The 27,783-nt window shown below is 41.0% G+C and overlaps 1 protein-coding gene across 1 annotated transcript in view; it reads left to right on the plus strand.

Annotated features, from left to right (window-relative positions):
* The first annotated feature begins 370 nt into the window (after positions 1-370).
* LOC135492940 (uncharacterized) overlaps positions 371-27,783 on the plus strand; it is a 93,515-nt gene continuing 66,102 nt past the window's right edge. The window contains exons 1-8 of the mRNA XM_064779686.1: positions 371-375; positions 5,020-5,206; positions 9,621-9,785; positions 12,014-12,159; positions 12,696-12,892; positions 18,595-18,748; positions 22,793-22,951; positions 23,995-24,121. Of these exons, the coding sequence (XP_064635756.1) occupies positions 371-375; positions 5,020-5,206; positions 9,621-9,785; positions 12,014-12,159; positions 12,696-12,892; positions 18,595-18,748; positions 22,793-22,951; positions 23,995-24,121 (1,140 nt within the window). The remainder of the gene's footprint in view (positions 376-5,019; positions 5,207-9,620; positions 9,786-12,013; positions 12,160-12,695; positions 12,893-18,594; positions 18,749-22,792; positions 22,952-23,994; positions 24,122-27,783) is intronic.

A 27,783-nucleotide genomic window follows, 5' to 3' on the forward strand; every position in this document is an offset into this window, starting at 1 on the left:
TCATCCAACTTTTGGAGGATCGAGTATGTTACCCAGACTTTCTGTTTCCTCGGACGTATTTTCATGAGGGTCATGTTGGCCGCCCTGAGCAGGTTTTTGTCACTTGAAGTCTTCTGGTTCCAGCTGCAGCGTCAGCAACGGTGTAAAATCGGCCACCAATCTCGACTTGGTACTGGCCTAGGATGCTGCTGTCCTTGAGTTTATCGAGGTCGTAGCTTACTCTTTTGCTCTGCTTCTTCTCGATGTTCTTAAGGTGAATGGCCAGTGCAATCATCACAAGGTCGTGGTCGCTGGCCATGCCGCATCAGCTACTGGGAAAGTATGAGCTTTGGCGAGGTTAATGCTCCTCTGGAATCAGTTATCAACCATGATGTTGTGAGTTCTGCCATTTGGAGAATGCCATGTTGCTTTACGACTCAGCTTCCCAGTTTGGAATGTGTTGCAAATCATTACCTCATGGAACTGTACGAATTCGAGTAGCTGCAAGCCTCTAGCTGCCAGTTGTTATCATCAGTACAGGCTGTCTTTCCAATCGTGCCTTATCACTGGTCGTATGCATCTGGACCAATTTTCGCATTTCCATTCGCCCATCAGAAGGCGGATACCCTGCTTTAGGAGCCTTTGCAGTGTTGCTGTGACTGCATCATAGAAGCAGTTCATCTGGTTGTAAGATGCGTCTGTGGTTGGAGCATAGATCTGCATGATTGAGAGGTTGAAGTGTCTGGCACTTGAGATTGGTAGGCATTCCCTCATTGCACCTGCTGTATCCTTGTGAATTAGGAAGGCTGTCCCGCTTGCATTTCGCTCACTGGTAAGGACAGAAATCTTGGAAAGGACAAATCCAACATGGTGAAAGAAGGGGTGTATTAGCATAAAACTAGGCCTTTGTCATAAAATACACAAAAACTAAAACAAATATAGCATAATTAATTAAACAATTTATTTTCACGGAATAATATAATGATCTGTTATCAACACTTCTTCAAATTAGTGAACAATTCACTCCATTTTAAAACTTTTTTGGGCAGGAATTGCATAAAAATAGTAGCAACAGTTTGTTCTAAGAGACAATTTGTAGATTTTGCAAGATTGATTGAATAAACAATAATTACTGGATCCACTCACCAATAGGATCCCAAGCCCGACGATACCCGATTTGTACCACTATTGATCAAAAGGTGTTGGTCGAGTCTAAACAGCCAAACACAATAGTAGGCCTTTCGCAGCCATAAAAGCGGTGGGATATCTATTTTAGGGCTAACAATGTAATCGTCATGTACAGTCATGACTCTACAGCGGAATTTTTCATATTACAATTAAAGACCAATTGGAAGAAACGAAGACAAGATATCCCACCCCTTGTATGGCTGCGAAAGGCATGCTTGTTTTTAGGCTCTACCCAGCAGGTAGTAGAACTCGGGTATTGTCGGGCTTGGGATCTTATTGGTGAATGGATCCAGTATGCATCAAAAGGAAACTGATCGAGTAAAAAACATTTGTTTATCCTAAAATCATATTGAGCAGGGTAAGCAAACTTGACAAAATACGGTGTAATTGGGGACTGCAGGGATAACAATGAGTTCAAATTGACATTTTGTCATGTTTAATTACCCTGCTCGATATATTCAATTAAGATAAATATATGCTTTCTACTCAGTTTCCTTTTGATCCATAACCGTAATCCTTGCAAAATCTTCAAAGTGTCCCTTAGAACAAACTGTTGTTACTTTTTATGCAATTCCTTAAAAAAGAATTCTCACAGGCTTCACTGAATTGTTCACTAATTTGAAGAAGTCTTGACACCACGTGGGCTGAGGACTAACTGGTTGAATGTCCACAAAGCATGAAATGGAGAACAAGAGGCCCAAGGACCTGGCACTCAGCTGAAATACATGGGTACAATGTACAAAACATGGAAAGTACCTGGTAGATCTCTTTCAACCTCAATTTTGTTAACATATCGTTATGCCTTTATCACCCATGTATACCAAAGAATGGCAAAACGTGCCACTTATTAGTGAAATTTAAGAGCAAGAGCCCTATAACCTTGTAAAATTGAAAACCTGGGTGATATGTTTTTTGTGATGGAGACTTATTTATTAGATACACCAACCATTTAGTCACTCTAGCTCCACCCAAATGGTTAATATGGCAAAATATGATTTCCAAGATGGCAACTTGCCAAAATTAAAAAAAGAAGAAGAAGAAAATGTATGATACAAGTGAAAAAAGAAAAATTGGCCCTGAAGAGGGATGGAATCCAACTCCTTAAAGGCCATATATCAAGGTTTGAAAACATGCTTGATACTCATGAAATATGTTGAGGGTTAAAAAAACAAGATCCCAGACATTAAAAAAATTCTAATAATAAAGTCATTATTTAGTTATTTCAATTTTCAATTTTAAACTATTTGAATTTCCCACCACACACAACTTTAGATTAGTTCCACATGTGGCCGCTAGGGATTTTTTTGATGACGTAGATCAGGTCAGTCAGAACAAAGCAAGATGGCTTCCGCATACAGTTCAGAGAGTGAGAGCAGTGAATTTGAGGATGTTTTGGTCGATACAGAAGGATATTTAAACGTTGAGCCGTACATGTTCGAGCCATTAATATCACTAGATCATAATGAGAGTGATCATTCGGACGAAAGTGATTAGAATTTGTGGTTAATCAATTTGCATGGCAGACCTGCGATATAGCAAAGAAGACATTGATAGACGGTTGCAGATGCATAACATGTATGATTTTGAACAGACTAATGTTGCACAATATTGTTTCGCCTCGTCAGTGTTGTATCGCCAGTTATGTCATGACGCTGAACTACTATTGAAAAGTGACGGTATTATGCACAATCATCTTGACGTGACGATATAATGCCGTGCAACGTTAGATAGGCCTAGATGTCAGATGACAATAATCTGTCATTGACAGTGGCTGTCACTGACACTGACCTGTGTCGCTGTCACCTTGCTATGGCTGGAACACAAGAAGACACTATGCGGTATCACAGGCCCCAATAGGGCCTACACATTATGTATAACAACCGACCTCAGCAGCCTCGGGCATTAAATGCAACTGACATGGTTGGAACAGCTGTTTTTAACAAGTGGCATTTAATATTCAGTTGGATGCAGATATCCGGCTTCATGTGATAATCCGTATCGATAAAGTGATCACTGCAAAGTTTGGCCGAAGGCCCAGGCTTCCAACACTCCAAACGTTTGCACTTCCGAATCCACAGCTTCCTCCTCTCTCGTTCAACTGGCTTTGGAAATTCATGAAAATGGGTCCCATCCGTCATTCGATTGTTCTTTGTGCTATCCTTGACACAATTCGGAGCCACACAATACACCATAGTGAATGAAACACATTACTTCCAGGTGTGCATAATTAATTAAGGCCCTCCTGCTTTTATGATTGCATGACATGTACAGATGACCTGATCTACATCACAACTTTTGCTGAACCCGCCGCCTGGCTCTAACAAGCCAGTTGCTAGCCTGATTAGGTAATCAAGTTGTCAAACACATAATTGGCTATATCTTCAAAATGGATGGAGCTAATTGCATTTGGTTTTTCTGTATTGTATAAAGTGTTAGGTACACTTTTGAAATCGTCTTACAGCAGAAAATGGCAAAAAACCTTGATATATGGCCTTTAAGAGTCATACAAGAGCGGGAAATTCAAATCAAGTAAAAACTAGGTCAACACATATTTTTTTCTCCGTAACGCCAACTGGTAGTGGGCCTATCGATCAAAACTATTCCAATTTCATATCAAATCCTACTTGCATGCAGACTTCTTAAACTTTATTTCAAGCCTCTATCCCTTGGAATAAACCAACAAAAAATGGTTTGTAATTTCTGCCTGTAACCCCCGGTGAGAAGAATTTAAGTCGAACCGTGCTAAATTTTCGGTCGGGGGCATTTCCTCATGACCAGATTTGAAGTGCCTAGGTCATACGCCTACAAGTGTGCCCCATGTTGACGGATGGAGGGACAGACGCCATTCTGAATAGTTATTTTACCAGCTCTGCTGACTTTCGTCAGCTGAGCTAAAAAAAACTGTCAAGAAATACAATAAACTACATCTTTATCATCAAATGAGAGGAGTTACTAAAATCTAAAGATCTCAGATGCCAAAAATTTACAAAGATCAATGTGAAAGACCCTTTTCAATATCATTAGGGTCCATGTCCAAAGACATTTAAGTTATTTTTTTTAATTTGATTTTGATATCACAAAGTTCTATATGCAGTGTCATTTGATATGGATCCAAATCTCTGATTGGACGAAGTGGACATACATGCAGAACCTTATATTCGAAGAGGGAGTTGAAATTTAAACAAAGTCCTTTGTGATTTCAGTGATTTTCTACTAACTCCCTCTTTACATTGATTTAAGACAGAGACAGGTTTGATTTTACCAAATGTGGACATAGAACCAGTTAATCTTTAGTGTGAAAATAATTAGTTTAATTAACCAGGCTATATTAATTTTGTTTTAGTTTTTGTGTATTCTATGGCAAAGGCCTAGTTTCACCTTGCTGGATTTTCTCATTATCCAATTTAGAGCATTCTAGCATGACACACCATTGGTCCTCAAGAGTTTGACCGTATGAATGCCTAAATATTAAAATGTTTATGACACAGTAGCAGTTCCTGTGTTCCTCTGATGGTCCTGTTCAGTGGATCTAATAACATTTAGATGGTTTACTGATTTAGGAAGATCACAGATAAATCACGGGTATTTCAGATTTTTCACGAATAATCCAGAAAAATCACGGAAGAAAAAATCCTCGATTTTTGTGGTTACCAGTGGCATGAATTGCCACCTGCTGAAGAACTGGTTTCCTTCGGGTGTTCTTGAGTCCCCTAACTGTTCACAATATTTTACCTCGCTGTTAGAGACGCCATACCTTCATTTTCAGTTGTAAACTCGTCAAAAATATCTGGCCAAAATATCATGATTTTTCTTTCACCGATATTGCAAATTTGTTGCGTAATGTCGTTCCAGGATCGACGTGAACTTTCTGACAGAGAATGGAGCTTGGGCGGACATAAAGGATTGGGACACTAATGGCGGCTGGAGGAAGTACCACGCGGGCAAGAGTTTCGACCAAAGCTTCACCATTACTTTCGATTATGTGCTAGCTTATTCGAACAGTGGAAGTTTTCTCGAAGTCGGTGATCTTTATCATGATGTAAGTGAAACAAAAAATGTTTTCAATAAAATCTGATTAAGGTTTGCATTGAGATAGGGGATGGTTATCTCTTTTACTGCCGCTTGAATGCAGTTTTACATACGTATACCACTCAAAGCAAATCAAATAAAATAGTTCAAGCTGATTGCTCAAATATACATTCCTGGGTTATTTCGAGCCGGGCACTCGGGATTGTTCTTGAAGTGCATTTGGATCTTCTTGAACAAATTTCCCCCAGTGCCCGACTCGAAAGTGAGACATTCTCTACAGGCACTGCAGTTGGCCTAAGTACGCTTTGAGTGAAAGCATCGAGCGACCAGCAGACAAAATATCCGGTCGGTAGCATCCAGCCACGACTCTACTACCCGCCACCGCAAGGCGTTCATCTACAATATTGTATGCAAATGACCAATGACCTACTAGTAGCTTTTAGAATAACGCCATCTGGTCTGAATTCAAGATGGTCTCGAAATACATTCTAACATGTTTCGTTTACCGAGATTGATGTGGTGATTCAATTAATGACGAATCTAAAATTTGGAAATGAAATTGATAGAGAAATCGCAGATTATACGCGTCAACATCGGCGAACGAATTTCATTAGAATGACTGCATTTGGAGACAAATATGATAATAAATCGAAAACAAATAGAGCGATTTGTTGGCGTTGGTTATTTATAGCTACAAATAGTTCGGTCAATTTATCTTTGAACTATTTCGTACATGAAAACCTTATTAATAATAAATGATGATAATAAAAGTGCTTATACAGCGCACTACGTTTCAGTGAAACCTCAGTGCGCTTTACAATATGGAACATTATTGATTTTGAAACATTTTTAAAACCACATTTAAAAGGATTTAAAAAGGTGGGTTTTAACCGCGACCTTGAAGCTGTCCACCGAACCAGCACACCTTATGTGTGGGGGCAGATCGTTCCACAGAAGGGGAGCAGCGACTGAGTACGCCCTAGCACCGTAGAACTGTGTTTTGTAACGAGGAGGAACGATCAGCCCCATTAACGAGGAACGTAAAGTTCGTGCTGGCTGGTGGACAACCAAAAGGTCGCGAAGGTATTTTGGTGCAAGTCCATTAAAACATTTGTATGCTTAGAGCAGAAATTTAAAAACACATCTTTGTTTGACTGGCAGCCAGTGGAGCATCTTTAAAACCGGGGTGATGTGGTCATACTTCCTGACACGCACAACAAGCCTAGCAGCTGAGTTTTGGATTAACTGTAGTCTATTGATGTGTGCGTCAGAAAGGCGGAACAGCAAGCTGTTACAATAGTCCAGTCGAGATGTTATAAAAGCATGGACTAGCTGTTCGACTGACTGTTGGTCGAGTAGGTGACGAATACGACCGATTCGCCAGATGGCAAAAGAAGCTGCCTTTCAGACATTGTTAACACGGTCTCTCATTGAGAGGGTCTGGTCAAGAGTAAAACCAAGGTACTTTACAGATGGTTTTGACTGGACTGCTGTTTCCTCGATATTGACAATGAGCGGTGTTTTGCTCTGGTTTGACCGACGAAAACGAGATATTAGATGTAGGATATCTGTCTTTGGATCGTTACATTTGAGCTTATTTTCCTTTAGCCACGCTCGACTTTCTTTTACACATTCTTCTAAGGATCTTACAGTATCGGGGTGATCTCCTGGCTTCAGTGTAGCGAATACCTGATTGTCGTCAGCATAGGACATGAAACCATGCATCACAATAATGTCATCTAGGGGAGGCTTTATCGATACAGAGAGGAGGCCAGACATTGAGTCGCTTTCGGACGTAACCGTCCGGATATTTTTTGTACTGATCTTCGCATTCACTTTAAGTGTACTCTACGGCGTCGTTTTCGAGTAATGCACTGTGGGTCTCAAAATACAATGTCGAATATCGAAATTCACAAACCAAATATGTAAGAAATTATTTTGAGACCAACTTGTGATATATTAGCGTTGATTATTTCTTAATATACAAATAGTTTGGTCAATCTATCTATCATTTTTCATTTTTAGCTCACCTCATTTTTAGCTCAGCTCATTTTTAGCTCACCTCTTAGCAGCGTCGTTTTCGAGTAGTGCACTGTGGGTCTCAAAATACAATGTCGAATATCGAAATTCACAAACCAAATATGTAAGAAATTATTTTGAGACCAACTTGTGATATATTAGCGTTGATTATTTCTTAATATACAAATAGTTTGGTCAATCTATCTATCATTTTTCATTTTTAGCTCACCTCTTAGCAGAGGTGAGCTTATCCCATACCGTGGCGTCCGTCGTCTGTCGTCGTCGTCGTCGTCCGTCGTCCGTTAGCAGGGCACGTTTCGTAACTGTTAGAGCTATTGAGTTGAAACTTGGTACACATGTACCCTTATGTAATGACACCTTGGAGACCAAGTTTCGGTCTGATTCGTTTCATGGTTTGGCCACCAGGGGGCCAAACGTTAAAAGTGAAAATATGCAATATCTCCCTTAATAGTAGTCGGGAAATTTTGAAAAAAATATGGTAGGTACTTCTAGCAAAGGTGCATCATATATCCTCCGGGTTTTTGATTTGACCTCCTTTTCAAGGTCACAGAGGTCAAATGGTGTAAATTGGCCGTTAGGATGTAACGATGGCACGTTTCTAAACTACAATGGCTATTGATACCAAATTTGGTACACATTTACCCCTTAGTCAGGTGATCTAAGGGACCGAAGTTTGGTCCAATATGATTCACCACTTGACCACCAGGGGGCAAAATCCAAAAACCTTAAAAATGTGATTATTCCTTAACTTCATGCCCGATTGCCACCAATTTGATATCATGGGTACATCTAACCACCATACAGTATATGTCACAAAGGTTTTTAATTTGACCTTCTTGTCAAGGTCACAGAGGTCAAATGGCGTAAATTCGCCGTCAGGCCGTAACTATGGCACGTTTCTTAACTGCAATGACTTTTGATCACAAATTAAGTACACATGTACCCCTTGGTCAGGTGATCTCAGGTACCGAAGTTTGGTGCGATCTGATTTGCCGTTTGGCCTCCAGGGAGGGGGCCAAATCCTAAATTCTTCAAAATGCCATTATTCCTAGTAATGACTTGCCCGATTGGCACCAATTTTATATCATAGGTACATCTAATTCTAACAACCATCCAATGTGTCACCCGGGTCTTCTTTGATTTGACCTACTTTTCAAGGTCACAGAGGTCGAATGTATTGTAAATTGGCCATTTTGGGGGAATTGTAATTGCTTGGACCTACATCAAACCTAACACTACATGACACAATACCATGCTCTTTATCCATCTTTCCTCCACATGAGGTGAGCACAATGGCCCTGGCCATTTCATTTAAGTAAAAGCCTTTAACCTTAGTAGTACAGTGCGAAGGATATTGGTTGAGTAATCCTAAATGACAGATTCTTAAATTTCTCAAAAGGGATTCTAATTTGAAATCTCGAATTTGAGATTTATATTGAAATATCAAATTTAAACGAATGAGTTACAGCATAGAAATCGACGATCCAAATCTTTAAGAATGTATTCCGAGACCAGCGTTATGATTTCTAAAGATAAAAATAGCTTGTCTATCTCGCTTTGCATTACCATGTTTTAAATGAAAGCTTTACCAATACAGTGCGGAGGCTAGTGGTTGAACCGTTTTTAGATTTTTCGTCCAAATATTAGTTATATCATATTATTAATCTCTGGACGATTTCACTCAAAATGCACCCTACGGTGTCTGCAGAGCATGCCTCGCACAGGGGTAATGGGTCTTCTTCTTCTTCTCCGGTGTTCGCTCTGTACTTGGAGGTGATTTTCTCCAGGGAGTATTTCTCCTCCAAGGCGGGATGAGCTTTTATGCGTGACACTATGGTTAATGCGCCAATTGGGTTTATTGGTCTAGTGAATCCGACTTCGGCGAGAGGTTGAGTCCACGCAAGCTACTCATGTTTCTCGCTTGGTTGGGTCTTTAACCTGCCCTGGCATAGAAACCAGATAGAAAGAACCTCGGTTTTAAGTCTAATTCGAAGGACTGTGAAGAACCATGAATTGTAGTTCCTTGAAAAGCCACGCCGGTTCATCCAGAAATGAAATCCTCAGTTCTCCCCGGGATCGAACTCGGGATCTATTGCGTGGTATGTGTAACCATGCAGTGTTCACCACGAGGCTGTGAAGGGTCTATTCAGTAAAATATCCAAATATACATCAAGAACATTCCCGAGTGCTCGGCTTCGGATTCACTCGGAAATGTTTATTTGATCCGTCAACTTTAAGGCGCCAACGGACCAGCTGGAGGCTATCGATATCTGTAGTTTTTTTTACCTCTTCGTTTACGCACTTTGATATCCTCCTCGTCTAATATAATTACCTAAATACATGATACTAATATAAGTACTAATTGCAGACTTCACATCTTCCAGACGCGCACTCTCTCAGCAAGCTGGGATGGCTGGACAGACGACGATTCACAGCTTGACCATTATGAATATGAAGTGTTTAAACTTACCTACGCTGACGGAGTGCTAAAGGAACTGTCTGCCCCTGTGACACAAGGGAATCTAGAGAAAACGGTCACATCTGTCGAGGTAAGTCAGATGGACCGCCCTGCGTCCTTTGGCGTCCGTTACATTTAATTTTAAGAGCTAGTCACACCTAACCGAATTGCATTAACGGTCGTCCAACGGAGAGTAAAATATCCAATACATTGTTGTACGTTCTCATGCATTCCCTGTCGGTTAGTCGTTCGACGATTGCGTTCCTTGTCAGGCAAGATCGGAGGAAGTCTGCTCCATCCGGTATAAAATGCTGTGCATGCACAAACCTTGGAACGGACTCCACCGACAAACGCGTCCGCCGGTTGTACGGTTCTCTTGCGCTCCACGTTCATTTTGCTCGGAAGTCGTGCGTTCCTACTCCAATCCTGCCTGACAAGAAACGCATGGGAACTGAGGAATAACGGATGACCAATGGGGTCCACAGGACAAAACGGACTGCTTCAGGATTTATAAAGTAAGTGCCAAACATGTATATAACGGGTCTTAACCGGATCGTGGACGGAGGACAGCGTGCATCCTGCGAGCTGCAGCATAATGCGCCTCCACTGTCACATCACTCATTGTCCTTTTTATGAAGTATTTATTCTTTGTGTTCCAAAGACAGGGGTGCTCCTTAACCAATACCTGCCCAAGACTTTGCCTTCTTCCAGTTCATCTCGTCGATGTCAAGACTAATTTTGCTGTTTCTTTGACTTTGATTTTTAAAGACTGGTCCTGAAATTGAATCGCCATTTTCAGTCTCAGAAAGGGATTGTTCGTGTCCTCTTGTTCTTCAGTGTCTGCCTCTGGGGCGATAGCCGTTCATAGACATCCGAGGGAGGATGGAGTGGAGGATCTGGCATCCTTACGTGTTGACATGAAGTGCCTTTGCCCACGGATCCCCCCGCAACCCCCACCCCCAACTTTTACATCCGTTTCGTCTAGTTTCGTTCAGCTTTCGTTTTGACGGGATCTTGTCTGTTACTCTCACGACAACGTCCGTTATAGTGCTGGCAATTGTCCATTACGAGTCCCGTGATTGTCAGCTCACTTTGCGTTTCGTCCGCTATCAGTTGTTCTTCCGTTCATAGGGCCACGCGCGTCTATGGATTACTCTTCTACTCGCCCACCACCGAATACTCTCCTTTCGTGGATTGACACGATTATGTGTTTCCCCCTATTACAAAGTCATGGTCTATATAAATCAAAATTAAATCAAACCAAATTTAAACAATTCACGTCCTCCCAAGATTGGGCCTATTGTTCCGTGAGCCTAACCCCTGAACAGATAGTGAACAATAGGGTATAAGCTCTCAGTGAATGGGCGGGTCAGATAAAACGATGGACATCACGCGATATGACCAACACTGGTCAAACTAAATAGATACAAACTCGTTATTTTTCAGTCGGTTTTAAATTTGAAAAAAAGGCTATTTGCAGGTGAACTGTCTGTTAGTTTCCAAAAGCATCGCAGCAAAATGTTGTATTCTTTTTTTCTTTCGTGACTGGCGGATTACACAACTTATTTGCTCTTCTGGGGATATAAGACAAAATCTTGATAACTCTTGATGTAGGTTCGTATCGGGTGCCTGTATTTATGTTTACCATAAGATGGGATAACAATAAAATGATAATAACAATATTGAGTTCTTACAAGCGCTTTTCCATGTTTCCCTGTTCAAAGCGCTTTTGGGATATCATATTATTACCCCGGTCTCCACAGAAATCAATCAGGGGTTTCAAGGCGCATTCAGAAGACGCTAACTTGAACTCGACCAGTAGGGGAACCAAGCAGTGACTCGGCCGGGAGTCGCACCCACGGCCTCCTGACCATGAGGCCGACTCTCTTCCACTGCGCTACCTTTGCTCCATATAAGTTTTGCATTTGGCTGGCCAGAAAACTAGTTTGTCATGCAGGAACCGTAAGTGAGAGGTAATGAACAAAAAATCGGGTCAGGTTATACATTCCGAGTGATCGCCTAAATCCGGCAGTCACGTGGTAGATGACGTATGACAGTTGTATGGGTGTTACTAGGGGCAACAGTGCAGCCATTTTGAATTGCTAATCAAAGTAGTCCCCAGACGAAGAGGTTGACAGATTTATCTTACAAAGCCTGGTACCGAGAGCTAGATAAATAAAATATGTTACAGTAGTATGCATGGTATGTGGATGAGACAACCCAAACTGATATCATTACCGTAAAAAACCCCAAGCAATCGGACCCACGTTGAATCTTGCAACTATGATATATGTATAATTTGTACTGTTTTAATGCCAGACATCGGTCGACGAGGATTACATGTACTCCTTCGTATTGGTACCGTATGACGTAGCAGGCAATTACATCACAGCAAGGAGAATCGTCTGGACCGACACGGATACTGAACCAGAGGCATTAGTAGGGACGGAGCTTGTTATATCCAGGTAGGTTATAATTACGGTGACTCAAAAGTACGGCGACCCATAGCGACATAAGGGGACATGCATCTTCTTTTTTTCTGAGGAGAAAAATTGATTTTGAGGGAGAGAAAAATGTTTCACTTTGGCTCGAATTACCAAGTTGAAAATTAAAAAGGCATTCATCTCTTCTGTTTTCTTCAAAAGTGTGAATAAAAATGTTTGAACAACTTATCTATGACATCTACAGTCCAAGGGACGCAGGAAAAGTGAGAAAGCACGTTGATTTCGTTTTTTGCAGTGCAATGCAACCCAAATCTGGCGCAAGTCACTTTTGTCTGAAAGAGCTGATGTGTGTCAGAGACGACAACATTTCAAGCTCGGTAAGTCAGATAGTGGCGTTACTGATGTCTAGCTCCGGATTGCCCCCCCCCCCGCCCAAATACAGCCATGTTTTAAAGTGTAATACATGTCATTGACAACACTGACGAAAAGCATTATTAGAAATCAGCGTTTACTGATCAACTACTACTTAACACCAAATCACAACTATCTTATTGCAGTGGAGCAGATAACACAACCCTGGAATGGCAACATGACCTTGATCAACCAATGACCTTCACCTTTACGAATCGCTACATGAATGTGCATCATCACAACCAACACCTCCTAGCTCCAGTCGATACCTTTGTGCAGCAGGATGCAAAATACGACGACACTGTGGGTGACAGGCACCATTCTGCCATTACTAACCACCAAGGTAAAGTACAAACTGGCTTAGAGTCACAGAGAATTTATGTAAAGGTTTGTTGACAATAAACAATCCCTAAATCAGTTGAGCCAAACGCCCAAATTTTGGTTTTACCTCCCTTTCAAGAATAAAGGTTATTTACATCGATCTGTTACATACATGTCATAACGAAACATTTTAAAAATGTGGGTCTGGCTCTAAACTCTGAGATGTTGGGAAACGTTATTAAAGCATTTTTAGCACAAAGAGGCATTTTCTTCTCCAAAATGTTACCTTTACAAAAGCACCCGATTTCGAACAGGAGATGCAATTTTCGCTCACATTAAAAAACTTTCTACCCGGTTGAAAACAACCGAAGATCAGTCTTCCACGTTAATAACCTCTGTCTAAAGTATTTGTTTTCGACAGTTTTGATATATTTTTTTCAAATACTTATTTGTCAAAGAAAGCTAATGTCGGTATAACCAGACACAATTAGTATGAGACTGTTCGTAGGATGCCTAGTTGTGAACATAATACATGTATATGAATAGTTGTGCACAAATGACAATTTAAACCTTTTTTGTGAAAGTGTCCCTTTTTAGTTACATATCTTTCCTCACATTTGACATAGGATGAATATTTGGGTGACCAGTCCAAAGTTTTGTGGTCATGGATCGAATTCGTCAAGACCTTTTACAAGCATGTATTGAAATTGCATTATGAGAAGTCCAAAATATTTGCCACGATGGCCCCAACATTTTGTCATTTGCCATATGCTGTTCGTTGGCTGAACATTTCTTGTAGGGTATCCATAATCGTGGCGATTTATGAGAAAACGGGAATGAGGAATACAAAATGGATGCAGTGGTGGCCACCGTATGTTACTGACCATGTTAACATCAAATTGGGCCTGACTAAATTGGCGCATTGACATAGTTTTCAGATAAGATGGCTACAGATGAAACCGGACTAGGTTGGTGTAATGGTTTGGGCAAATAATAAGGACGGGCGAAAAACGGTCAGTCGAAAGGGTCTGCAATTGAATATACTGATAAGAGGCCGCATGCTGCTAGCTAGTTCCACATCATCATTTTGCTGGAATGGTGCAGCATCTGGTTATTCTTTGTTCTTGTTTCATGGAATGGGATTCCTTATATGAGCGAGACAGAGCCACACACTTAGAATGGGGAAGGTTTTATTACCTATTCAAATGACGAGGCAAACAGAGTAAAGTTGGTCTGCCGACCACGCTCAAAACAGATGTATCTGACGGGTATTTCATCATGACACCTAATATTGCTAGAAGAGAAAGCTGTTGAACATATGAATTGATGAATCATGATTAGGGACTTCACAAGAAAATCACATCTGCTTTAAAATTTGTGAACGGCCGATTTCTACAATCTTCAAAATTTGGTGTTTTCTTTAATATTATTTTGGGTCTCAAGAAGAATTTCACATTTCAGTTACGATGGATACAAGTATTTCTTTTTGTACATTGATGTAGTGCATTGATTTTGACAGTTTCTCCTCTGCACGGCTTATTTTTGGATTAACTTACTTTGATGACATATTAAAGCTGAACTGCATGCAAAAAACCAGAGCGTCCCATGCGGCAATGATAAGAAATTCGAACGATCGAAAGGTCCTCCTGAATACGGCCTGAAACATGATAGACCTCCAATGCTTCGATGCGCTTGATTTCACAAACCAGCAAGCCACAGGACGATGCGGACACTCTCGGAGAATTATGGAAGAGAAAAAAATCAACATCTTCTCCAGGGATTCGAACCCGGGAACTCGGGCTCAAAATACGAACGCTCTAACCGTCTGAGCTAGGGGGGCTTTCTTGTGAGCTGCTGCCAGCAAATATAAGAATGGCGATTATGCTTTATTTTTGAGAGATGAACCAGAAATTTTCTCAAGTACATGTGATAGAAGAAGATACCAAGACAAAGGTTAACATTGCTAAGAGAAAACGAAGACTTCGCATACATAATCACGCACAGCAAAGAAAAAATGACTTTCTTCCTGCAGTTGCCCACTGGAAGCAGCTCAAAGATGTTGAACAAAGATTACACAAATGTTTGCACATTCTATGAACACGTATAAAACGACATGCATTTCATGCAGCCCAGTGGCCTTGAGGATAAGAGAGTTGGCAAGTAAAACCAGAGGTCTCGAGTTCGAGTCCGGATGAGAGGACCTTTTTAGCTCAGCAGACAAAGTCAGCAAAGCTGGTAATATTACTAAGGGAATGGTGTCTGTCCTTCCTTCCGTGTCACCGGGCATTTCGTAACCGCAAGGCCTAGGCACTTCGTTGACGCTGCTTAATTAGGCGTAACCCAAGATGACCTCAGAAACTAAAAATCAGTGCGATCCGACCTACATTAAGCGAATGAGGTAATCGGGAAGTTTAAACTTCATTCCTTTATACCTCAGTCCACAGAGGAAATATTGTTTTCACATCCGGCCGAATTTTTTTTGATAATTTTTCATTTTTACTTGTAATGGAATTAGTTTAGTTTTCACCGCCAGTTGGCGCTACAGGCACATTTAACTGAATTTTTGACAATTTGAAAGCCCGGGCTATGACGTATAGTTGCGCAGTTGTATTCTGCGCATGGAATTGGCCAAGATATATTTCAGCACATACCCACTGTGACAAGTCTAAAGATGGAAGATTGATTTTGCAACACGGTAACCAATTGTCTGCTAAAAAGAAGTCAAGTAGGCGATATTATCACTAGTTCCTTTCAGTGGGCAGTCATAAGGTCTTTAGGGACTACTTACAGTAATTAGTGCTTGAAAATTTGGCCACAATTCTGTGAAAACGATGTTAGAAGAGCACGCTCTGTTCGCAAATTATTTTGAAGTGGAGAATTCCCACAGTATGTGCAGTGAATCGGCATGATTCCGTTTGCATATTGGTGTTTAGTACTATGATTCTTACATGTGTAAAAAGTAGACATTCCAAGCAACACAATAATGTTACTCCCATAAAAATTGATTCAGAATTGACGGAGCTACGGCATTCTGTTTGGCAATTGTCAGCGCTGATATAATACATTGCATGCTAATGCATGCCAAATGGCTAATGCCGAATGCCTAATGCATGCCAAAATACATTGCATGCTAATGCATGCCAAATGGCACACTTTAAAAAGCGCTCATTGGACAACGTATGGGAGTCACCAGAAATGACGTCATCGCTGGTCTAAATAAAAAATAGATTGGTTCCCGATCGACTCGCTAGGGATACGCATGAAAAACTACCCTTTGTGAATTCCAATCACCTGCAGGACAGGTCAATTTCTCTCAATAAAGTTAATTTTGTTGACTCCTGTAATCTCTACCTTATTAAAAAAAAAAGAGACGGTGGTGTTAGTCCCAAACTGGTCATTTCTATTTATTTTGACCTCTGTTATCAGGGATACCTCTCGATTACAGACAGCATTTTGTATCCTTGGTTGTGCTGTACAACCCAGCCTGGACGTACTACAGTTGTCCATGGAGAAGTCACATCCTCTCTGACACTTCTTGTCTGTAAAGCTACCGATACAGCATACTGAACTAGGGATATCTTCTGTTGCCTCCTGTAACATTTACAAACCATGGATGATTAGTTCAGTCATATTTCATCCAGCTGGCAGCTCAGCATTGGAAATTTTAGTGGTAGGCCCCTATAACATGTTCTCTTGACCTTCAAACAGTAGTATAAAGCCGATCCCTCAGTCCTATATTATTACTAATATTAGGTCATCCAGCTGAGCGCCAGGCCCTTGGGCCTCTTTTTTTTTTCCTTCCAGAATTCTCTTCGAGTGTCTGCACCGTCCCATGGCTTGCTGGTTTGTGAAATCAACCACATCGAAGCATTGGCGGTCTATCATGTTTCAGGCCGTATTCAGAAGGGCCTTTCGGTGGTTTGAATTTCTTACTATTGCCGCATGGGGTGCTCTGGTTTTGTGCATGCATTTTTTCATGTCTATCTTTAAATGTGCAAAGTTTCAATCAAACACAAGCATAGAAAAATCAGTCCCTGCCCAAGGGTCTGTTATGTCGATCTGTCTCTCGAGAATTTTTATTATTATGTCAATATACTAAATTGTATCACTGAGTTGCAGTTCGTTCTCGTATCCATTTCGCCCTGGTCCTCAGGCTGGGTTCACATAGAACTATACTATTCGGGTATTCGGTGCACGTTTTGACAGGGCACGCGGGTACCTGAAATCGAACAAGGAAATTTCACAATACCGGGCACTATTCGAAAAGGTCGTATACCTGCGTATAGTATAGTATAGTGGGAATCGTGCACGTTCGATTTTCGTGCAGCGTATACCACCCTGTTCAGAAGTGACCAGAGGAATTGGTATGCATTTTAATGTTATCTATCACAATTATTAAACGATTTATTGCATACTATATGATAAGTTAGAAACAATAGTACTAATTTTTACTCATTTTATTGCAATTTCTAAGTACAGGCCTTCATTACATGTTTTATTGCTAATCAACTAAATGATTCTTTTAACTAACATATAGCGAACTTGTTCCTTTCTTTGGTCTTTGTGCCTGGTCAGCTTCATCCTCGGCTAAGAGGAGAAGAGCCAAATCTTCTTCGTCTCAGTGAACTGTCAATCTGATCGGCGCCAAAAGACGGAATACCGCACGCATGCTACCCTACCCACGCATGCTACCCTCCAGATTAACATCTGGATGATCCATGAGGTTTTTAAATGTCCTGTGGTACTCCCCCAACAGAGGTCTCATCTTAAAGTGCTGCCGCACCCATTCTGTTCTTTCTTCTTTGGTCTTTGTGCCTGGTCAGCTTCATCCTCGGCTAAGAGGAGAAGAGCCAAATCTTCTTCGTCTGAACTGTCCATCTGATCGGCGCCAAAAGACCGAATACCGCACGCATGCTACCCTATGTGACTCGCCGTGCCCGTATAGCGAATACCGAATAGCGTATATCGAATAGCGTATACCGAATACCATATAGTTCTATGTGAACCCAGCCTAAGGACTGAACTCCTTCAAGAAGGAGATTGTTGCCTCTTATGGTCTGGACAAAGTCCACTGCAGTTAGTTATTCGACGAGGGACATCGTGTATGAGATAATGGTGTATGCTTTCAGTCATCCAGGCGTTTATACAAATAACACTATGACGTTAAATATGTACTCTGGACTCGCATTACTGGATATTATCTACAGTTTCACCAATTTCCACAGTGGCTTTTTCAGGATTGACGTTGTTCGCGTCCCAAAGACAATCTCCAGGAATGTGAGTTCAGAGAACAACTTGAATGAAAAAGTGTTATCCTGCGTGAGGTGGCCAAAGAATAAAACAACAACACTGTCACTCTCACCATCTTAACTACTGACTCCCAGTATTTATTACGAATCTGACTGAATTTAAATCTAGCCTAGCCATTAGCGATACTAGTGTAAGATGACCATAACAAATATTACCCTTCGCCACAACTACATGTATATAGAACTGGCCAAAGACACCCCTTGAATAAAGTAGGATACATGTTAACAATCGTATGCAACTATAAGATTTGATATTGACCCATGTATATTGCAAGACCTTATGGTCACTATCAATCATTATTTGATAGTCTAGGTAACTGGTTTCAGATAACAAACGTAACGAAATATCCCCGTCTACAAACGGTCTTAACTATGTGCTTCGACATTTCTTTTACCCGATCCACTTTATTTTCAGCTGTTATTCGGTTTGAGACAGCGTTCAAGGTGGATCATGCTGCCGGATCATCTATCACTGAAGTCCCGGCTGACGATGCCTTCAGTTCTACCAGCGACCTGTTTGCTGACACCCAGGATCACACCATTGCCAGAAACGATGGTGACACGGTCAGGTAGGTTGTCAACGCACGCATCCTGGTTCTTTGTCCTTCATGTAGATTCATTTCACACGCCTACAATTGTGTGGTATCAGGGGTCAAATTAACCCGGCACAGCCAAAATGTAAATTCATGAGTCAAAAATCGTACAAAATGACCCCAAAATTGTAGACCCCACAAGCTCTGATATCAACATGGTCAAATTGCCCACAATGAAAACTTGATGGTTTATGAAGTATTTAAGTTCGGTAAATTATAGCCCTCCGGGTATAACTTTCATCGGAGAGGCTGGGAACGATTAACGGCTGACTAATTTTTAAGCATGAATTAGTGTGGACAACTTATCTTAGCGCTTAGTGATTGGGTCGAGTTCCATTGTTTTCTGGACATTTTATATTCTGATTTCTACGGTGACTGGGAAAGGACATCGGTATCTTTTTTTCTTGGTAGGATGACTTGAAAGGGTGCACGGCTTTTTACTTCTGTATATATCTTCATCTCCTGTTGCATTAGCAAAGGTAAAGGTAAAGGTTTTTGACGGTTTTTTTCTTCCTCTCAGGTATAAGAAAAACACGATTTTCATTAACCTTTGACCTCGAAAGGTCCCAGCGCGGGACTTGCTTTCCCATATTTAGGTCTGACTAGCCAGTGGTGGTCAGGTCGGGATTGTACCCTCCCAAAATACAAGTTCTTCACTCTCGGGCGATTACCATGGATACAGATGGGCCTACTCTATCCCTATTGCTACTTGTTCAAATGTAAATGTCCGATGTTTTTTGTGAAGGGGTAGCTCTGACCAATATTTGAGGAAAATACCAGCTTCTTCTGTGCACTTGCGCGCTGAGCAGGCCCTGCATGCTATTTATAGCTCAACAGGAAGTTGACAGAGACTAGTTCCTGTGACATTGCACATGTTCTCAAGGTAAAATTTCGTGGGCAAAAAACTCAAACAAAAGCCGCAACGACACCCTATTTTTATATAAAATATTGAAATAGTTGACAGTTGGCTTTCTAAAGGTGATGAGTAGATGTGTATGAAAATTTTTTTTCACCATCCTTGATAATCTTGAAGTTATAAGGCATAAAGGTGAAATTTTTCAAATTTGCGTTAACATCCAGGGTATCTCATGCATTGTGTTGCATCAGTCTATGCATGACTGTATCTGTAGACGACGTTGAAACTTGGCCAGATGTGTTCTAGAAGTGACAGGCTGTTCAGAAATGTATAGGTTTGTGTGATAGTAAGGTACTGCCAAGTCTACAGCCGCTGGAACTTGGGTATGCATGAAATGACGTCGCATCATTTTTGGAGGCAGGTAGCCCTGGCCTTCGCACTAGCTAGTCAGACCTTAAAGAAAATCCTTGCTTTCCGGGTAGCCGAGGTTGGCGGAATTTCATGACGTCATATCGATTTCACCACGTTAAAAAGAGCAATTGAAGGCCGCGAAGACAGCTTTTTTTGCCAAAATTTTGGAAACTAAAGCCTTGCTAAGTTCGCACTCCTAGTTTTTCGAAGCCGTGCAAGAATTGACATAGTGTATTTTATTTCTTAAAACGATACCAAGTAAAATCATTCGCCACCAAGTTTGATTGGGGCTATCCGCAGAATCGTTAAGCAACACGGCAAACGCGATATCTACAGCGTGACGTCAAGTTGTAGAGGCATTGTTCGAGACAGCGCCTTATGTGAATTCAATGCGAATTCAATGCGAATTCAATGCGAATTCCGGAGACCGTTCCCTGGAATTCGGATCGGGTTATTCCGGATCAAAAGCGGTGGGGTCACACTACAGGTAATTCGCATTGAATTCGGATCAAACGCCGTCACACTGAATGCGGAATATCATATGCGCCACCACTGGCCCAACATATGAACCCTTCAATAAACTATTCGCAGAGGTGAAGGTCATTCAGTGGTAAAATAGGCCGAAATATCGATGAAAATGCATTAAATGACAGCTTTCCCTCCATAAGGTCTCGTTAGGGAGTTTTTCCCGAATGTACGCGATGACGTGCCCCATTAACACTGACGCACATTCCAAGTTCAGTGTACACATACGTCGGCAACAACAGTAAAATGCGTAGTTTCTTGTTAATGTTAGCCGCCTATTGAGTAGCGCTCCAGGTTTCAGAAACTCCAAAAAACATATATTTGCTAAAACAACTGCTAAATCAACGCTGGTATAGTGTGAGGACCAAGAAATCAATGATTTTTTAGGAACTACGGTTAGGGCTTGGCCGCGCATGAATACAAAAAAACCTCCCTAATGAGACCCAAGTTATAACGGAGGTAGTCCACTGCACATGCACGCACAGGTAATAGTTCCGGAGATGCTCGTTGATTCGGAACAAGCGCGCCACACTGCAATCTTGATACGAATCAGCCAATGCGGAACAGTTGTTTCATATTGAATTCGCAACAAACAAGCAGATTCGTTATTTCAGATTCACTTCATTTTGAAGCGAATTGAGTGTGACGCCTTGATGTGGAATAAGGATTTGTTGCGAATTGAATTCGGAATAAAACCCAAGTGTGAACGCACCATTTGTGGCATCGCTTTACGCGGAGAGGATCTCTGCAAGGACAACTATAACGTCATTTTTTCTATTAATTTTTTTCTATTAAAAATGAGTGCATTTTGTACCCTGAATTAGGCATAGGTCTACAACAATAGTACTTTCTCTACTTATTCAAGACAGCTACATCAATATACACCTACATATATCTTTAAGTTATGATCTCGAAATTAGAAATGTCTACCAGAAAATCCACGTCGAGTGTCATAGAACAGGAATTATTCGCTGTTGAATCTGCCGGAGTTTTCAAATGTTGTTATTATCGTCTGCTAGCACTGTTGTGACCATAGTGGACAGTGACTTGCTGACACTGTCCGAATCCCCAGACTGAAAACGGAAAAGTTTTATCATTCACAACAACGGCGTCATCGCATAGTGGGTAAGACGGCAAGGATCATGGTTCGGGGGTCCCAAGTTCAAACCTACTAGAGGAATATTTTTATTTTTTTTATTTTCGTGAGAGCGTCTCCCTGACCTGTCTTGTCAATGAACTTCTTGTTTGTGCGCAGTCGAGTGAGACCAGTTGCTGGGTGTCTATCATGTTTTTAGTACAGTTGGTCGTTTGGTGGTCAGGCTTTTGTGTTTTCTAACTTGGCCGTTTGGGGTTTATGCATGCATGTCACCTTTAACCCCATATTCATGCACACCGAAAGTGAAATGTATACGTGAACTCGTTCAGAATGAAAAGAGGTCACGAGTACGACACGCGGACGGACGGTCTTGCGGATCTGACGGAAACTATAATATCCTCATATGTTCCTGGAAGGTGCAGATAAAACGATTTCGTCTCATTCATGCCACTTTTGACAATGAGGCCATGACCAAGCAAAGGTGAATTGCTATGGAATAATGCATTGTGTTCCTCCAGAACTTGAAAATAAAACTACTGGACGAGTTTGATATTTTTACACTTGAACACGTACACCACAACAAAAGGGATATGCTGGAAGGGCAATTGTTGTTGTGTGTTCAAGTGTAAAGAAATATCAAATTTCTCAAAATATTGATCAATAATATCCAGAAAACATGTGCCTTCTCAACATGTTTGTCAAGTTTGTTACAAATAATTCGGTCAGTAATTTTCTAGTCTGGTTTTACGCAATGCATTATTCCATTGCATCTCACCTTTGCCTGGTTAAAGGCCAATACTATCAAAAGTGGTCTATACTCATGAAATATCTCTAAGAATCAAACTTATTATCGGGCGATTTTTTTCGAGGAGGGAGGCCAATCAAATAATACGAATTAGCCATGACCAAGAATCATATCAGCAAATTTACCAAAAGCAAATTTTGCATGTCTATCTATGCAGCGCTATCATCATGCAGTAATGCTCGATTTCGTTCATACGTCACCGCAACTGCCCTAGAGAAATGACGGTCATGTCCGTTCCGTCAGTTCGTTGAAGCCCAATTCGCTTGTTGGATGAATCCTTGGGCACCACAGGCCAGCAATGAACTTGAAAAACTTCTTCTTTTTCAGAATGTGGATAAGAGCTTTTGATTATTTCGAACGATATGTCGAAGAAGAAAGGATGATCCACATTGACTCGAGTAAGCCAATCATCCAGAACTTGTGGTTGTCAAGGGAGGGTGTCACCCAGCTGGCTGTGCATAGGATTGATGAGCTGAACAACATGACGTGAGTAATGCAATGTGAACGGTTCATTCAAAACCACTTCCCCAGGAAAAAACTTTAGAAACTTTAATGTTGTGTACCAGCATGTTCAACTATCGTTTAGGTGTCACAATGAGTAGCCTGCCATTAGTTGATAAAAAGAGGAAAGCCTGACACATTTACATGTTCACTCCCATCGGTAAACAGGTGAGTGAACGCTACAAATAATATATCAAAAAGGACTGAAATGCAAGTTACCGGCCAAGAGATGAAAAGACAGTTTGACACTCTGCAGTGAGGTAATTTAACTGATGGATATTATCTAACAAATCCCCATTTGCTATAATTTTTATATTTTTAAAGAAAACCTCAAAGCCATTGCAGTCATTATATGATCAGTATTGCTGATCTAGACTACATATAGCAGTATTTTCTAATCGAATTTATATCGAATTCCCTCCACTCTTTAGGTTACAGACTGCACTCTCTGCTCGCGCTTCGTAAGCGGTGTCATTGCTGTCTAACAGTACAATTACCATCACTAGTGCAACCCGCCGCGGATGCTCAGCGATGCAGAGTAATGCATTGCCAATGCATTGTGATGCACATGCAAAGTGCATAGTAGACTATTGTCCCATAGCATGGTTAACATTGTATACACTAAATGTTAACCATGCTATGGGCCAATAGTCTACTATAAACATAATATTATTATGTTTATCCACAAATATAAATGTTTTATTTTGAAAGATTTGTCTTTGCCCAAGTGGGGTTTGAAAGTTGAACAATGGCATTAACCATTTTAATGTATAAACATGCTATGAACAAATATTTCTTTCTCAAATTTCCTTTTTCTTTTCTTGATAGTCATGCTCTATAATATACAGCGAAGATTAGTGTCTGCTACAACCCAATTGTCTACAGTGAATCTTGCATAATAGTGTATTTGGGCTCAGCGTGTTGCACGAAAGACAAAAGACCCAATAAGTTTCAAGTTGATTGTAATGATATAATATGATACTGCTTTGTAATTTTGCTGTGCTTGACGTCTCGCTAATATTTTTTAGGATCGAATTTGAAGCCTATGATCTTCACAGTGGCATAAAGGAGGTATACTGGAAGGTTTTCGATAACTACACCAACACTGATGTCGTCCATGGCCACCAAAATATAGGGCACCAGGGTACCTACGATGTAAGTGTATGACATATGACACATAGTTTTGCGATTTAGACAGAGGTAGCAAGCACCGCTTAGGTCGATTCAGGTATAAGATTCATTAGAACTCCACTGTGTCATGCTTGATACATTCGAAAGCGGGTGCTACAGATAAACAAGAGCATTATAATGAAAGTCCTACCAGGAATTGAATGAATTGCCTATATTGCTTTAAAGTCTAAACAAATTACTTTTGTCAGAAACAAAATGACCGCTTTGTGTTAAAACTCAAAATTCCTTTACCTGTGTACCAAGTAAGGTAGATTATGCAAGGGAGGACCTGCATAATTCCTTTTTTTATCTAGAGCTCCCACTTTTGAATGTTCCAAGAGTGACAAACTTGAGTTCTGGCGCATCTCAGTTCAAACAAAAGCTTTGCTGATTGCTCTAAAACGATACTATAATGTACAAAAGTTTGAATAATATTTTATGTACCAATCAAAGGCATAGATTTCCATGCTCAATGAATTTCGATGCCCAAAAAATTACTTTTTGAAATGCAATACCAGTCGATTATAATAGCCAAGTTATTAAGGTATCCCCTGAAGAAGTGAAAAGCTATCATCCACCAAAATTGAGATCATAGCAAAATATTTTATTAAAAGTATTGTTGGCCTATTAGTTCCCCGTTTCAAATCCTTTTTATTTGTTTGATATTTAGAATATGAACTTAAGAATATATTTACTATGCTACTAAAATGCTTTACCAGATTTAGAATGCAATAAATAGGGCTATAATATGTCTTGAGTAGACCATTCGTAATTGACTGATATCAGGCTCTAAAATTAAAGCATTTGACAAATCGGTGATGCTTTGTACAGTTGACGTTGACTGTCCGAGTGGTGTGCTGTTTAGGACAGGTATCAGCCAAACTCACATCTTATTGATGCATATGCACTGGCGATTTCCTCTAACATTCCTCGTCACTGCAGAAAACAAAACTGACATACGCTTCTGGCCCTAAAGACATGATCCCATCAGCATTTTGTTACGTTAACAACGGCAGGATGTATAACTTATATATTTGACAGGAATTTGGTCTGCCACTTATAGAATTCCCGCCTCGTGGTGGTGGATAATACTTGTCCAGAGTTCATAACAGTGGGATGCCGATTAATCACTGGTAATACACAACCGCAGGGCTGAGTTGACATCTTCCTCATTGACTAGCGCGGAAGACTTCTTTCTGGTACAAAGTTTATTCAGCAGGCAGAATGGCAGCACTTCTGACCTTGTGAGGGTTCTGACTCGGCACTAAACGGGACCGAAGTCGTGGATAGGCTAGGCAACCTTGAGTGAGCCAGAACTGACTGTATTGCAGTGAAAATTCACTGATATATATATATACAGAAATTGGGCCCAGCCTAAGGTTCCCTGAGTCGAGCCTGCACCAAAGCCATACATGATGTTGTAAATCATACATAAACTACATATTCTAAATCATGAAATCAGAGAAATATTTCCCCCATCCCAAGGTTATGTAACAGCAACAGGTGGATATCGATAAACGGATTCCCATCAGCTTGTTGGCAGGAATATCCCAGTGCACTGTTCTATCAACAGGCCTGTGAATCCTGTTAACTAGGGTTGGAATACTCTAGCCGATGCAACCTCCAGATTACCAATACCCCAATTATAGTATGCCCATGACTCATGAATCTGCTGAATTATTTAGTACTAGCATTGTACCCGTGGCGCAGGCAGGTTCAAATGGGCTATACCTTGATTAGATTGAATTGCAATAAACATCTAATGCAATATCAAAGGAGCCATATCGAAGAGACAAATTAAACCAACCATTTGTCCACAGACTCGGACCTAGCTGTGGCGTGCTGTATGCGTATAAAAGTATATCAATTAGTCCGATAGAGATGATGAGACAATGCCTCGTTCCTTCGTCAGCAATATGCGCCTTTTTATACGGAGAAGAGGGAGTACCCAGATAGGCCTTCACATGTCGGCCTCCAAATGGCTCGAACCAATTGCACTATCACTACTCTAACTTTAAAATGTGTGATCCTCCTACATGTAGCCAAGTCTCGGGCAAGGCACTTACTCGACAGGCAAGCTAGAAGTTCAGCACCGTGAGCAGCTCCTTGATAAGGCCATTTCAGGTTCAGCGCTCCTCTTCAGATCAAGTATTGAGAGCTGTGGTGAGCACATAAACATACCATGGTAACCTTTATTATCACGGGTTAGCTCTGGCTAACACAGCACCCATAAACAATAGACCACCAATTTGACCACAGCTCCTTACTGCGGGAAAACCCAAGTCCAGCGACCGAAAGTACCAAAAATACATTTTTGTTTACATTTGAACTGCACACATACGTTTGTTTACAATTTCTTTCCCCGCGAAATCTCGAAGATCAGGTGACCTACAATCGTGGATTGAAAATAACATTAACCTTGGTGCAGCAGGTCAACACGTGTACAGGCTGTTCCAATCACCCCCCCCCCACAGCCAGCCGTTCAACAGGCCGGTAGTGTTAGTCACCCCACAGGGAGTGCAGGTGATTCATTAATCCCCTGCATAACTAAACAGCAATGACTTGGCTTCCGTGAGTGGTAAGGAGAATTGACCGTGTCCGATTAAAAATCCCTCATTACTGCTCCGCTGAAGTAAATTTCCGAAAATAAACATGACGTTGCATCAGGATAACATATCACCTGCAAACGTGCAAAATTTCGAGACGAAACACGACCCCCAAATGGCACTTTAGCGAGCCGCCTTATAGTATTATGATATAGATATACGATTGCACTAGTAATATGTGTAATGTTACCCTTTGGTATCACTGGTGTGCGCCAATCTTTACTGCCAAACCTTTCCCGTCGAAAATCATTCAGACGGACTGCCGAAAAAATTAATTGAATTGATCGGGACGTCCTGAATCGGGACGTAGTGAATCGAAGAAGTGCAACCTGATCATGAAAGCGAGGTTGCCAACATGGGTCAAATTACATTGATTGTGTTAATGAAGACAGACCGTTGTCCTTTTGCCCCAGCAATCCAGCCCCGGGGTCCACCCCGGCCCACGCACACGACTGTTTTGCGACCATTGACCACGCAAAGCACAAGAAGAGCTAGAGGGGAGAGGACCAAGGCACATCAAACAAATACGTGGAATTTTTTTCGGACAAGCAAAATATTTTCGTGGCAGAAGATTTTCGTGAGCATGACATGAAATTCGCGAAAATAGCCTGCACGCACAACGTTTCTATTCTAAAGATTTTCATCACATCCTTGCGCTTGTGTGTATAATCGTGGATTTTTGGATTTTTTTACCAGATGACCCCCAAGTTCGTGCTGTATCATATATTTCCATATAAATCTTACCGTTTGTGAATAATGTCAAGTAAGTTCTTCATGTATAATGGGGGCTTTCATTGCTAGTCTCCTGCGTCACCACGAGTGCATTATTAGTGCTGTCATGATATGGAGGTGGGGCAGAAAGGAAGGGAATACATCGAGACTAGAATTACTGCAGCTATTCTATTCTCCCTACGTCTCTCTTCTATAACGTAACTAAAAAGGAAGAAATGATGGTTTGTTTCATGAGGAATTAGTTCGAATAATAAGTTGGTAAATCATGCAATTGAACTCATGACCGAAAAATCAATATGTTTTGATGGC

Source organism: Lineus longissimus, chromosome 8, assembly GCF_910592395.1.
Source record: "Lineus longissimus chromosome 8, tnLinLong1.2, whole genome shotgun sequence".
In the NCBI taxonomy this organism is placed as follows: Eukaryota; Metazoa; Nemertea; class Pilidiophora; order Heteronemertea; family Lineidae; genus Lineus; species Lineus longissimus.